This window comes from Rhincodon typus, chromosome 3, assembly GCF_021869965.1.
Source record: "Rhincodon typus isolate 14 chromosome 3, sRhiTyp1.1, whole genome shotgun sequence".
NCBI classification, from domain to species: Eukaryota; Metazoa; Chordata; class Chondrichthyes; order Orectolobiformes; family Rhincodontidae; genus Rhincodon; species Rhincodon typus.
Window position 1 is genome coordinate 36492515 of NC_063334.1, and position 15962 is coordinate 36508476.

The 15962-nt window shown below is 38.4% G+C and overlaps 1 protein-coding gene across 2 annotated transcripts; it reads left to right on the top strand.

Annotated features, from left to right (window-relative positions):
- Positions 1–7356: 7356 nt before the first annotated feature.
- On the top strand, positions 7357–14352 carry chrna6 (cholinergic receptor, nicotinic, alpha 6). Of its 2 annotated transcripts, XM_048594533.1 has the most exons (7): positions 7357–7526; positions 7691–7830; positions 7947–7991; positions 8886–8995; positions 9097–9930; positions 10027–10099; positions 13974–14352. In XM_048594533.1, the coding sequence occupies exons 1-7, from the start codon at positions 7466–7468 to the stop codon at positions 14094–14096; spliced, it is 1386 nt and encodes a 461-aa protein (XP_048450490.1). In that variant the 5' UTR covers positions 7357–7465; the 3' UTR covers positions 14097–14352. The 2 variants fall into 2 exon arrangements, with proteins under 2 accessions (XP_048450490.1, XP_020370128.2); XM_020514539.2 differs by having other exon boundaries at positions 9097–10099.
- Positions 14353–15962: the final 1610 nt, after the last annotated feature.

Genomic DNA, 15962 nt, shown 5'->3' on the forward strand with positions numbered 1-15962 from the left:
ATTGAGGGAAGGTATCACAGAACACAAGACAAAAGGGTATGGTGATAGTTGTAGAGATGTACATCTCCAGTAGATGTTAATAGCAGATGTTAAAAGCAAAATATAAGTCAGCTCTGCTGAAAGCAAAACAATGCAAAAAAGACAGTAGGTGATGGTGTTGTGATCAAAATGGATAGCCTGAAATTATTAAACTCAATGCTGAATCCAATGACTGTAAAGTGCCTAAGTAAAAATTTGAAGTTCCATAGTTCCATCTTGCATTGGATTTCGTTGGAACAATACAGCAGATTTAGGAATGAAATGTGAACATAAGAGCAAGATGATGCATTAAAATGGCAAATGACTGGAAAGTTAGGGTCATGCTTGTGGACTGAGAGGAGGAGTTGCATAAAGTGGTTGCCCAGTCTTCATTTAGTCTCCCCAATATTATTATTACTGTTGTCATAGAGTTGTTCAGTACAGAAACAGACCCTTCGGTTCAACTTGTCCATGCCGACTAGATATCCTAAATTAATCTAGTCCCATTTGGCCCATATCCCTATAAACTCTTCCTATTCATGTACCCATCCAGATGCCTTTTAAATGTTGTAATTGTACCAGTCTCCACCATTTCCTCCACCAGCTCATTCCATACACACACCACCCTCTGTGTGAAAAAGTTGCCTCTTAGGTCCTACTTATATCTTTCCCCTCCCACCTTAAACCTGTGCCCTATAGTTTGGACTCCCCTACCGTGGGAAAAAGACCTTGGCTATTCATCCTATCCAAGACCCTCATGATTTTATAAACATCTACAAGGTCATCCTTCAGCCTCCAACACTCCAGGGAAAATAGCCCCAGCCTATTCAGCCTCTCCCTATTGCTCAAACCCTCCAACATGGCAACATCCTTGTAAATTTTTTCTGCATTCTGTCAAGTTTAACAACATCTTTCCTATAGCAGGGAGACAAAAATTGAACACCGTCCTGTCCTTGTGGTGTGGACATTTAAAATTCTTTCAAGAATTTCTAGAGAAGTACAGCATTTTGCAACATTATAGAATTATAACACAGTACATCAAAATATATCTCCTCTTTGCAAGGAAAGAGACTCACACATCAACAGTAAGAAAAAGCTTTGGAGCTATCAGAAACTTTGGAAAAAGTCAATTCTACTTGAGGCCACACAGATAAACTTATGATCTTCTACTCTATTCCCAGAAAAAAATCTAATTTCTCTTTAACTACCATGGCAAAAACTGAATGAGAGGTGATCTCATTGCAAGTTACAGAATTCTTTCCGACCTAAATAAGGGTGGATGCAGAAAAGAATATTTCCTCCGGCTGGAGAGCCAGGGGACAAGAGGCAACATTTTTGACTGAGATGAGCAGGAATTTCTTCACTCAGAGGTACTGAATCTTTGGTATTCTCTATCCTGAAGGGCTGTGGAAGGTCTGATGTTCAAAACAGGGACTGATAGATTTCTAGATACTAATGACATCAAGGGATGCGTGGTTAGCACAGGAAAATGGTGTTAAGATAGATGATCAACCATGATCCAGAATAATGGAGAGGGTTTCAGGGGCTGAATGGACTACTCCTGTTCCTTAATTCCTATGATTTTAAGTAAATTACATCTTGTACACGGTTTATATTTGTTATGATTCTGCTTCACATCACAATATATTATAGCAATCACCTTTGTTAACAACCGTCAAGAATGAAATTTCCTTCAGTACCGTACATACTCGTGTAAAAGTCGAATTTTTTAGACTATTTTTTAAGGTTAAATTTATGGGGTTGACTATTACATGGATACTAATTTTGAGAGGCTGAAATTCATGCTGCAGTCCAAAATACCATATCATTAGCAGAAACCCAATTTATCTCTAAACGAATAAAGAAAAAAAAAGACAATGAATTACGGTAATTACCAGATAAAGACAATAGAAATAATAACGAATTAGTAAGCTTTTATTTATACATACAAAAAGTGAAGTAGAAATATAATACAGCTTTAAATTACAATTCCACAGGTGCCTGACTCTGACCTGATGTGTCTTAAACTTTCGAGCTAAATTCTTCCATTTTCCTCTGTTTTCTCTCATCTACTGTTGTTTTAGTTTTTCAAACTAACATTTTAAGCTTTTATTTCTAATAAAAACAGTTATCAAAACATTTGACCCTCACAGTCTCACCGGTCATTTCTTCATCATAACATTTATATACAGGATAATACCTTGACTCACAAATGCTGATCTGTTATCTGTGAAGAACTAGGATTGACTTTTACACGAGATACATGAAAATTCAAGACTTTTTTGGCCAAAAATAGGGGGTCAACTTTTACATGAGATCGACTTTTACTCAAGTATATACACTATTTATGCCAGCAAAAAAACGCCAATCCTATAATTGACTGACTGTTAATGTACCTGACAGTTTAGCATGCCTAGGATGAACAATAAATCTTTTCAATAGAAATCATAGAAGATGCCTCACATTTTAGGCTAGATGTGAGGCAGTTCATATTTTCTTAGAGAGTAGACAGCCTCTGGATATGTTGCTAAGTGGTATAACAGATTCTGACTTAGGAAGTATTCAAGAGGGAATTGAACCAATTCTTGATTGGGACAGATATTGCATTGTGTAGAAAGATTATCTGATAATACATGGTCAGTAAGGTCTGGACTGGTTTTGATCCTGGCTTAAGCTAACCTAAGTATAGTGGCAGGCTTGATGGACCAGCTGGTCATTTCCTGTCTCTTGTGATATCCTTCCACATCCTCTGAACAATGGGTGAATAACACACAGTCTAACCCTGAACATCTAAATTACTAAGAGTTATCTTAAGAAATAGAATTTGTAGATTTTGATTGATTGATTTATTTTGATTGATTGATTTATTTATTGTCATGTGTACTAGTTACATGTATTTGTTACAAATACAATGAAAAGTGTTGCCACTACCAGCACCTTCTTAAAGACACAGAAAATAAACCAAGACATAGAATATAAAGGCACAAAATAAAGCAATAATGTTAAAAGTTCAACATTACAGTCCTTCTTGTTAAGTGCCTTAGCCATGGGCCTGGATCTTTCACCACGATGCTGAGTCCAACACCAGCATGAAGAAGTCAGCCAGCCTCAAGTCCCTTCAACGCACCGCCGCTGTTGGAATCATGTTGCCATTCTTTGGCACCATCTTGTCTCCACCGACATCATCGCTGCCATGAGTCCGCACTGGGCCAATCTCTGCAATGCAGCTAACGCTGCCAGGTCCTGAACTAGGCCCAAACTCGACGCTGGGCCCAATTTGTTTCAAAAAGAATAAGTGTTTCAAATTTGGTCATTTTCACATCTTAGGACATTTGTGATGGAAAGGATTTTAATTGCTAATCTTCCCTGTAATATTGGACAGTGCCAATGTTCCCACGAACCCCAGATCAGTGATCTACTGAAGCAGATATACTGACATTTGTTTATATTGGTTTTGGTTTATTTCTTCTCTCCTGCTTGTAATACTTGAATGGTTCGATTTCTGTAGCCACAATTATTAAATAATAGCAAACAAATATATGTCCATGGAGTTACATTGCATATCTGTCACGATCGTCTTGAATGGCATAACTGGATTGAGGAGCTAAATGGCCAACTCATATTTCTGTTTTCCAGTGTACCAAGCTCCATTTTTCTGCCATGTCCTAATATACCTTAATTTATTTCATGCAAAGAATTGTAGCAATCTCAGTCTTAAATTAACACTGTGACTGTGCATCCACAACCTTTTTTATTCCACAGCTGCCAATTATAACGGAGCTTCAAGGCATTGGTCAATTTTCCTGACAGACTTCTCTGATATGTTTACAACATGAAACAAAGCAATGCCCAAGGCTGAAAGTAATAGCTTTTCCAAAGAATTGGCCAGGCAGTAATTCCTAAATGATAAGTTGCATCTCCTGCTAGCAATCCAACGATCAATATTAATTGTTTCTGACACCTGAATGCATTCTGTGGCTGTGATTTGGTAAACAGTCCATGTAGAAAATATGACTCATCCAAGCTTTTACATATGAGACAATCATATGTATCTTAAGCAGACACAGACAGATTTGTTTCCAGCCACAAGTGATCGAATATAAATGGTCACCAGCTGGTTAGCAACGAGAATCCCCTAGAGAATTATTAAAATTATATTCTTATGATGATTTAAAACAACAGATCTCTGATCAGTCACAATATTCAGAACTTCTAGCTAATATGTAACCATTTTCTTTAATCCAAATGCTGAGCACCGCAGAGTTAGGGATCTTTCTACGTTAATTGTGTTTAACCATATACAAAATAAAACGTCCCTTTGTTGACTAATTTCTTCTGATTTTTAAGGGCTAATTCTGCTTGTGGATGGCTCAGGAGATGAGAACTACAGATGCAATCATGTGTAATTCACAATGTGATTGCCTTTCAATATGCTTGGTGTAAAATTTGCACCCAGCAGTATGCATAATTATGGTACAAGGCAAATATATGGCATAAAACGTGGATGAAATTTTGACTCAAGTTGGCTACATTTGTTGATTATGTTAGAGTATCCTATATGTTTTATGCCCATTTATTGCTCCCAGCTCCAATTTCAGTTTATTAAAATTAGCATTAACTTCATACTGAAGGGCTGCACACACAGATTTCCTATGTTTACACAGTTCAGAATTTTACTGCTGAAGTTTTGGGAGTCGTAGGAATCAATGTATTGATTATTAAACGACTTTAAAAAATTATCTTTTCCAGAACCTGCACTGTATTTTACATTTGTTTGAATACATTTTACGGAATCGGTTTGAATGACATCAGCAATTGGACAGCTTCCACGGTTTCCTTTTCTTGAAAATCCAATGGGCACCAAGAGTTCAATGGCTTCAAACTTTAACTTTTAGAAATCTGCAATTTCCTATACATGCACCGAATGTGGAACTTTGGGTCTAAGAGTGTTATTTACATAAATGCGATATACTCCAATCTCCTCAAAATTCTACAATCATCCCTTCAATGGCTCGCAAACAGGGGTCCCATGGACATGTGAGGGGGATCTGGGAAACAAAGTAAAACATAGTTACTGAGTCGGGGGAGGTAGTGATAGTGGTGGGTGGGGAAAGGGAGGTTTGGTAAGTGCAGTGGGTTTGTGTGGCCTTATGGGTGGGTGAATTGTGCAGCTGACAGAGAATATACAGCAAGAGCTTGGATCCAATCCTGCCACTGTATAACCTATTAGATTTATCTTCTTAAGGTGATATATATTTTACTTAAAAGCACTATGCAGGTTAATATGGCAAATGCTAACAGAGTCTCCAGGCTCTCACTTTGCTGCTCTCTCACTCATGGAGATGTACAACCAAGTGTCAGACCACCCCTTAGCCAGCCTCTCAGTGCTCTGCTGGCTTACTGCTCCCATTTTTAATTGCATAGGATTTTTGTGGGCATTTGAGACACTGCATTCTTCAATAATATCCACCTCTCCCTTAAAATAAACAAAAACCTCGCTTTTATATTGAATGATTTAAGGCTTTTATTGTCAAACATCAAGAATAGACTGTAATAAGAAACAGGCTCACCCATCTTATCCATATCTGTGAGTACCTGATTTCTAAATAATTAATTCTTAATGATTAAAACAGTTGCATAAAGCATTTTCAAATTATGAGCATCTTGCAATGTCATAATTTGATTTGTTAGTGATCAATAATCCATTTGAAAAGAGGATGGCAAACAAAAAGGTTTGAGAACCATTGGTTTGTCAGTACCCCTGCCCAAACGTTTTGCAGCTCATAATAGATGGTCTTCCTACAAGTTACAGAACCTGCATGCAAGTCTCCTACGATTACACATAGTAAAAATCTGAATGCTTCATTGATTTCAGTTTTTAAAAGTGATGGCCGTGAATATCCTGTACAATTGTGCATTCAGGCTACAAATTAATTCTGTGGGATAACCAGTTGCAGAATTTTTAGGCAAAAATAAGTTACATGTTGTGAGTGCAATGTTCCTGAACCTCTCACTGTCTATTGAGGTCCTTCAATCCAATGCACATAAATGTGGTCACATTCCCAATATTCAAACATAAGCTTCCTGCAAGTGCTTTCTACATAATTCTGTACAGATCCTTAGGTTCGTTTGTACCTGTACTAACCTGAATCAGGTGCAAATCGGTTGATCTGGGAAGCAGCAAAGTCATTCTCATATTTTGGCGCTGCACTCAATATTCAAAATTAAATTTTAAACTGTCTCTTTTGGAGACTCTATTCCTGTTAATACTGAAGCAGAGTAGCATGAATAAGAGGAACAGAAATCCAGAACTTGACAGATGCTCCAAAGCTCCAGGAACCTTCTGAGAAGTTGACTGTACAATGGTTGCAACTTTACAAAAATAGCCATTGACCAACAATGTGACTGGCTTGGAAATTACATATAGTCTTGCTCCACATATACCAGAGCCTTGACTATGGAAAGACAGTGATTATGACCCTCAACTATTGCAAATCTGAACCTTGGCAAGCATCAACTAGCCAGCCCATTGCTCCTACTTTAAATTATAGGAAATCAGATGTTTTGAAACCACCACCTCCTTTACGACCTTCCCCTCAAGCCTGCCAAACCTATACTTTGCCCTCCCTGGCTGCATGAAAATTCTTGCCCCGCAAAAGAGAAACAGAGATAGAATAGGCGGAAGAAGGGACCCGAAACGTCAGCTTTCCTGTTACTCTGATGCTGCCTGACCTGCTGTGTTCCTCCAGCTCCACACTTTGTTATCTCTGACTCCAGCATCAGCAGTTCTTGCTATCTCATAGAATAGGCTTGTTGCTTTCTGTAGAACAACTGAATGAACTACAGACCTGTGTCTTTCAATGAAGTGTGGTGACCAAGGCGGAAGGGGGTGAAAGAATGGACTGCCTTACCTTTTCTCTTCCGCACAGACCACTGAATGCTCAGTGGTGGTGCTCCACCGTGCTGGGCCCTGTAGGTTACTTAGCACCTCCAGCCACACTTGCTACCTGAGTGGCCAAGTTTTCGAATGCAATTGATATTGATGGAATGGGAATTTTTCAGGGTCTACCAACTTCCAGATTGCAGGAAATTCTGAAATATACGGAGTGAGTTCAGCAATTCTTCTTGGAAATTTAAGAGTAATCCAATCCTGGCAGAGTGTGTGTGTGTGTATATGGAGTACTTTCCCTGGGGCGTATCTTTCAGCCCTGTAGCTTGTACTGCACTAACGCTGGGAGAGCAGGGGGCGGAGCGCGGGCGGGGTAGCTTGAGGGTGACTGACAGAAGGCGAGGAGCCCAATGCTGGACTCAAACCTGAAGGAGGGAGCGCAGCCTGGAGCTTGTGCCCTGGCTGCATGCAGTTGGAAAGTCCGTGTGAAGGTCTCTTCCGAACAGAACTACCCTGAGCGATTCTTGACTACCATCATATACAGTCGTTTCCGCACAGATGACAACTGTTGGGAAACCGCATCCATTAATCCTCATTGTTTTGCCTTTATTTATGCAGGGTAAGGGCACAATAAAAAATATAGCTTGCAGATTGATCAAAAGTAGAAAAAGAGATTATTGCATAAAATGTTGATATTGTTTGCAGATTTAAGGAGGATGTGTTGCAATTTATATTCTGCACTACTTGTAATGTTTCTGTTTCTGTATATGTGTGTATGTTAAGGTTGCTCTTCCTCCAAAGCGGAGGATAGGCTGTTCCGGAAGATTTTCCGCCGATATAACCAGTACATCAGGCCGGTTGAGAATGTGTCTGACCCGGTGACTGTACAGTTCGAGATCTCCATCTCACAGCTGGTCAAAGTGGTAAGGGATAGAGGCTAGGAGTGAGCTTTGTATCAGAACTTAATGGCACGCGTGCGTTATGGACAGTTCTGTTGTTCTAAAGTGTAATCCACTTTGTTTGCATCCCTTTTTGGTAGGACGAGGTCAACCAGATCATGGAAACTAATCTTTGGCTGCGACATGTAAGTGGTGCACTATACATAAGCGATGTTACCCGTGATATGCAAATACAACATCCTGCAACATCTGTCGAGGGCACATGTACGTTCATCTAAACTAGTTTCTCAGTAAAGTGAACCACATCAGTCTTAGCTATTCATTTACCTCCACCCTCTGGGAGGTAGAATCCCTAGCCCTTAATTCATCGCAGCCCATTTTGATCACACAGAACGACAGATAACACTTTACAATTTGCACCTAAAACAGTTGCTTTGTACCTAAAACAGTTGCAACAGAAAACCTAGTTCTTTCGGCCTGACTTAAACTCTGTGTTAGCTAAAGTCTCACCTGTGTCTCACCCGCTGTGTTTCACTGGGACATTGCACTCTTTATGACTTGACTGTTTCAAAGTGACAGCAGATGCGTATAGAGTACGCCATTCAGCTCGTTGAATTTGCATCATCGGGGGTAAGCATGTTTCAGTGTTAAAACATGCCCAGTAGTGGAGAAAGAGCAGGGGAGTCGCACTAGCACTATTTCTGGTGACCAATCAAAGAGCGGTTATATCCACAATAGGCTAAATAGCCTCCTTCTGCGCTCAAATCTTAGCATTCAGATAGCCAGAATGTTTTACTACCAAGGCAAAATACTGCAGGTCCTGTAAACCTGAAATAATAAAAACCAGAAAGCACTGGAATTACCTTACAAATATGGCAGCATCTCTGAGAAAGTTAATCTTTTGAACTGATGACAGTTTTGATGAAAGGTCTCTTTATGGGTTGGTGACTATAAATCCAGCATTTAAGTATTCCAATAAGCTAATAGTAAGTCAAGCCTCAAAAATACGTTGTTGTTGAGCAAACAACTTTCTTTATAATGAATGTAATATTTCCAATTCATCTTGTTATTTTCAACAGATCTGGAATGATTACAAACTGCGATGGAACCCAGTTGACTATGATGGGATTGAATCTATCAGAGTACCTTCTGACCACATATGGAAACCAGACATTGTGCTGTACAACAAGTGAGTTTCACATGACTAGTAAAGCAGACTCAATGCTTTAATCTATTTCTCCAGATATTTTATTGATGCATTAACCACTTTTGGACCCTTCTCCTTTGCAGTGCTGTGGGAGATTTCCAAGTTGAGGACAAAACAAAAGCATTACTCAAATATGATGGAACTATTACTTGGATGCCTCCTGCCATTTTTAAAAGCTCCTGTCCAATGGACATCACCTATTTTCCTTTTGACTATCAGAACTGTTCGATGAAATTTGGATCCTGGACCTATGACAAAGCCAAAATTGACCTTGCCATCATTGGGTCCAAAGTAAACTTGAAAGATTTTTGGGAGAGTGGCGAATGGGAGATCATTGATGCTCCTGGATATAAACATGACATTAAGTATAATTGTTGTGAATCAATTTATGTGGACATCACTTACTCATTCTACATACGAAGACTGCCCTTGTTCTACACAATCAACCTGATCATTCCTTGCCTATTGATATCCTTTCTGACCGTGCTAGTTTTTTACCTACCTTCTGACTGTGGCGAGAAAGTCACTTTGTGTATATCTGTCCTCCTCTCCTTGACAGTATTTTTGTTGGTTATCACTGAAACCATCCCTTCTACCTCACTGGTGATTCCTCTGATTGGTGAATACCTATTATTTACAATGATCTTTGTCACTCTGTCTATTGTTATAACTGTATTTGTTCTAAATGTCCACTATCGAACTCCAACTACTCACATCATGCCAGGGTGGGTGCGGAGAGTCTTCCTGCACTTCTTACCCAGAGTGATGTTGATGAGAAGGCCTTTAGATGAAAAGCAAGCTGAAAACTCTAGGAGCAGACAAAAGAAAGCTAAGTGCCCCCAAACAAATTGCACCAGCTATATGGAACATGGTGACTTCAAGATTAACAAAGACCAGTCAAAATTCCCCTGCCAGCACTGCAAACAGCCCAGTGATGATGCTTCCTATAACTTTTCCAGACACATCAGCCCACAGTCACTAGAGACTCTGTTAGGTGTCTCACTCCTTTCTCCTGAAATCCGACAGGCTATAGAGAATGTCAGGTACATTGCAGAAAACACAAGGAGCCAAAATGCTGCCAGAGAGGTAAGTAGACATTGGAATTATTTGTCGGCTGGATGGTCAAGTAATAAGCAATAAATAGTGTTGCTTCAACAGCCACACTGCTTTGTTTCTTTTGTACAAATTAGTGGACGTGGAATTAATTAGCAGCAGAAAAATCAGACATTTGGCCCAATTGGTTCATCCTTAAATTAATCTATGCTATTTGTCTCAATTACTTGCGGTATCATGTTCCTATTCTTAACCCTTACTGGATAAAGAGGTTTCTCCTGCATTTCCTACTGAATTCAATAATGCATAATTATATTATTGACAGCTAGTTTTGGTTTCCCCTCACGTTTTCTCTGACAAACCCTTTCATAATGTTTTAGATGCTCTATCAGGTTACAATAAACCTTTTCTTCCCTAAGGTTAAAAAAATTTGGCCTATTAAATCTTTCTTGACAGTTACTACCTCTAAGTTCTGGTATCATCCTGTGAATCTTACTTTTGCACTTTTCAGTGCCTATACCCAGGCTGGAAAGTCAATAGCACAGACCATGTCTGGTTCCCAAAATCCCCAGTTTATGTTATTCCAATAGGAAGTGCCAGTAACATCCCTATTCTATGTTATTCCAAAAGGAAGTTCCTACGATTTCTCCCCATGCAAAATTCAATCAGTGGCAGAAAGAATGCACTTCCATTTGAAAAACAAAACTCAGTAGTATGTATTACATTCATGCTACCAAGCAGTAAGTAACTTTAGTATTCTTCATGGATAGTAGAAATACGATATTGGTCAGTTGCAATCTGTGCCAAGCCCAAAAATCAAATTAAAATCCACATAAGTACCCATAGTCTAGTGCTGTTTTACTTCTGAGACATATTTCATACAAGCACTGAGAACTTAACTCCATTTCCAAATATCTTCAGTGCTCCTCTGTATTTATACCTTTATGTCTTTTTTAATGCATATTTACTTTATACTTTTATGATTTGCAGGTAATATATCCATTTATTTAAATTCTTGGAAAACCTCATCACCAAATCAGGTCATTTTTGTTTGCTTTTATAAGTGCTAATGTCAATGTCCTGTTCTTACAGTGTACTGATTAAATAGAAGAAGCCCAGTACCTGTAGAGTTAATGTAGTTGAGCTTGCTCTTTTCGCAAATATGGTAAGGTCGACTTATTTCTTTAAAATCACCAAGAAAAGCAACATTCTAGTTATATACATATGTTGGCCCATTATTGGGACTAATTCTAACCATATTTAGATGAATTTAGATTCTTGATAACTGAGGGGATGAAAGATTAGTAGGATTATGTAGTAATGTAGAGATGAGGTTGAAATCAGACAGCCATGATCTTATTGAATGGCAGAACAAGCTCAAAGAGCCAAGAGGCCGACTCTTGTTTCTTGTACAAATGTTTGTACATTTCACTTTGATCATATTTACATATTTGCTGTACATTTTAAGGAAAGAACGTATATTTGGGTAGTGCCTTACATGATTTTAGAAGATTCTGAAGTACCTTATGGACAATCAATCACTTTTGAAGTGTAATCACTGTTTTAAAGTAGGGAAATGCAGCAGCAATTTATGCATTGCAACATCTCTCAGATGGAGTGAATGATCAGAAAAATGATATTTGTTGAGGGATAAATAATGGTGGGGCATCCCTATTGCTCGACTTCAACTAGTGCTATTGGGATTGTTGTGTCCACCTTACACAGCATACAGGGGTTAAGATCCCATAAACAGGGTATAAAGCCTCTCAATCAATGTTTAAGGTACTTTGTAAATTGCAACACGGCATTGACGTGCCAGCTTGAATTATGCACATAAGGTGGTGGAGTGAACATTGAATCCAAGCACCTACTTTCTAAAGTGGGAATATGCCACTGAGTCAAGGCCAACATTTTTCAGGACAAGGCAATATAAAATCTGCAGAAGCAAGGGAACTTGTGCGCATATTTTTAGTCAGATAATGGTAATACTGTAGAATACTTGGATTTAAAATAGAAAAGAAAATGTGGGGAAGTTTCGTTTTCTTTCTTATGTATTTAATCTTAACCTCAAGATTTATCTGATTCTCAACAGTTCATAGGAATTTACTATTAATTCTTTATGAACATTGGTCTGAATAGAGAGATGAACTTGTTTATTTGATTCAGTAGATTTGCATTTTGAAGTTGAATGCAATAATGGCATGATGACAGACTGATCAAGCAAAAGATAGAAAAACCAATCAATTGAATCTGTTTCGGTCAGAGCTATGCAAACAGATCAATTTGCAAGAAACAACTTAAAAGCAACAACTTTACAGCAAGGAACTGAAAAAGAAGTGTTTCAGAGTCAGCACGGAGGGATTGATGGGGCTCTTGAATCCACTGAACAGATTAAATCCCATTTCTAAAACGTTTACGGTGCAATTACACACATAATCATTTAAAGGTAGCACTGGAGCTCTGCTACACATTTTGTTTCAAGGCAAATCATTAGCTTGATTCTGTTTACAGTCTGAGCTACAGTGCGGAAAGCCAACCTTAAAACTTTAAACTCTAACATTGTCTTGATTTGCTAAGTAAGGTTAAAAGGGTGGTCTTTCAGTCTTAATCCTACTGTTTCTTTTCCAGTTTCTCTAGGAGGGAGTACAGCGTAGGTTTACATGAATAATGCCTGGACTTCAGGGATTACGTTATGAGGAGAGATTACATAAATTAGGCCTGTTTTCTCTAGAATTAACAAGGTTAACAGGGTGATCTGATTGGTCTTCAAGATATTAACAAAGAAAGGTGAGATAGATAAAGGTAAACTATTTCCACTGGTTAGGGATTCTAGAACTAGTGGGCATAGTCTAAAACTTAAGCCCAGAGCATGAAAGAAAATATTAGGAAGCATTTCTACACACAAAGAGTGGTAGAGGTTTGGAATTCTCTTCCACAAATCGCAGTTGATGCTAGATTGTTGTTAGTTTTAAATCTGAGATTTTTTTTGTTAAGCAAAAGTATTAAGAAATATGCGTCAAAGGCAGGTTTATGGAGTTAAGCGACAGATCAACCATGTTCTCTGTGTTCCTATATAGTGATAGGGACACTAGTGGTATTTTCACTATACTACTAATCCAGAAATTCAGGTGACGTTCTGGAGACTCATAAGAATTGGTCAAAGGCAGGTTAATGGAATTAGTTCACAGATCAACCACAAACTTTTTGAATGGGGGAATATGTCATTAGGTTAAATTGTCTCAATCTGTTCCTAGGTTCCTGTGTATTTGCTAAATGAACAGAAATAGTATGTTGTTGGTAGTAGTATTGGAGAGATAAATAGTGGCTGATACTCTCTGTACTGTACTGAGAGAGTTATGCACCCTTAACAGTACCATCTTTCAGAGGCAATGTCAACCTTATGCTACATCGACCCTTTTAGGTGGTAAATATCCTATTCAGTGAAAATCAAGGGAATTCTCCTGGTGTCCAAGCCAATATTTCTCTCTTAATCACCCCATAAAAAATTCTGGCCATTCATCTCATAGTTGTTTGTGGGGTGTGGCTAAATTTCTCAATATTACAACCATGAGTATACCTTAAAATACTTTGTGATTTCGGTTTACTAATTTGCTTATTTAATGCCATGTGTCAGCATCAAGATTATACCATATCTTGGAGAATGTTGCAGGGTAAGTCAATGGACATAAATATTCAGGAAAATCCGGTTATCATCAATAATAAAACTACATAAAAATGCTCACTTTGAATTTTGCTCCTTTTGTTTCATATTTCTTCTGAAATAACTTTTCTGCTTGGTATCTTTTATTTTTAAAATAGGGTTTCATGGAGGGGTGGGTTTGGCTATTAATTAAGCATATTTCTAATAAGTGGGTTAACATTACTGTGCTCTGTTCATGTTTTGCAGGTGGAAGATGATTGGAAATATGTGGCAATGGTAATTGACCGAATATTCCTGTGGATATTTGTTTTAGTTTGTATACTGGGAACTGCAGGATTGTTTTTACAGCCACTGATGGCTGCAGAGTAAATCTAGTGTCTTATTTCAAACCAGTGAAATTCATCGGTGTTAAGATTCAGTGTACATAACACCAGGGCCATCTGTCACACCAGAACATACAGATAATCAAACATAGCATGAGAATGAATAATGAAAAACTGTTCCCTTGAAATCTTTGTCTTTTATACCATGAATTTATTAGCTGTTAGCAAAATAATGATTCTGTGACCTCTTATGTGTAAAACCATAAATCACTTTTCACTGTTCTGTATTAGAATGCCAATAGGCCCTGGCCGATCCTCCTATATTATGAATGATGTCATGATAAAATGTATTATTTATTAAAAATGTATCCTTTAATGTTTCAGACTATATCAGAAAACATATTGTGGATGCTATCCTTCTTGTAGCTCTCATTATTGTAATGACTGCCTTTTTATTGTAATTGTTTAGTATCTTTCTGCAAATTGATGAGAGCATCAGGTAATTTTAAAATTGTGAAATAATATCGATTAAGGAAGAAAATGAACATGCAACAGCTAAAAATACAGACAGTTAAAAATCACTGTTACTGAAATAAATGGATGACAATACTGGTTCCAGCCATTATAATATTTTTATTTTATCCACATTGAATGTTTCTTATCTGAAATACAAATGTAAGCTAGTCTACTTGGTTTTCACAAATTGCTCTGCAGACTTTTTCCCCTCCTCTGCAATCACCATGAGGGCATGACTCTGTGTGAGAACCAGAAGGTCTGCTAGATGTTGGCCATTCTTTATGTTGGCACCTGGACAGTGGGGTTCGATAGGTAATTAGATTCTGCAAAGCGTCACAGTCAAATGAGTCCTACCTGACACATACACATTTCCACTTGAATTGCTGAACACGTGAACAGTTCAGGGAAATCTAATTGTTTTCCCTCCTACAACAGCTGGCTGAGATCACCCAAATGCAAAACTTTGACTTACTTGATCTGGACTGGACAGTACCTTTGGCTTCTATGCCTGTCAGAGAATGACTTTATTTTTAAGCAGGGCAGCACATAACAAAACAAATGCCATGAGTTGCTCAAAAAGGGAGTGAGTGCCTCATATGTAATAATTTTTTTTACATCCTCAAGTTGTCTCAAAATTTTTCAAAATCAAAGAAGTGCTTTCATATTATACCGATTGTTATGTACTTTGGTGGCTATGAATCTTAAATATTTTTCAGTTGACAAAAGGTGTTCTAAAAGTTGGCAAGTTATATTACAGCTGTTTAAAACTTTAGTTAGACCACATTTGGAATATCGCGTGCAGTTCTTGTGGCCACATTACCAGAAGGACATGGATGCTTTGGAGAGGGTGCAGAGAGGATTTACCAGGATGTTACCTGGTCTGAAGGATTTTAGCTATGAGGAAAGGTTGGATAAACTCAGTTGTTTTCACTGGGAAGACGGAGGCTGAGGGGTGACCTGATAAAGGTCTACAAAATTATAAGAGACATAAATAGGGTGGATAGTCAGAGGCTTTTTCCCAGGGTGACAAGGTCAATTACAAAAGGGCACAGAGTCAAAGTGAGAGGGGGAAAGTTTAGGGGGAAGTGTGGGGAAAATTTTTCACACAGAGGATGGTCGGTGCCTGGAAGGCACTGCCAGTGGAGGTGGTGGAAGCGGGCACATTAGCAGTGTTTAAGACGTACCTTCATAGACACATGAACGGGAGGCAAACAGAGGGATAGAGACTGTGTATGGGCAATAAGTAGTGTGTCTAAATAAAGATTGGGAATCAGCACAGGCTTAATGGGCCAAAGGGCCTGTTCCTGTGCTTCAGCTTTTCCACTACAATACAATACAGCACAGAAACAGGCCCTTTGGCCCACTAAGCCTGTGCTGTATTGCATTGTACTGGAAA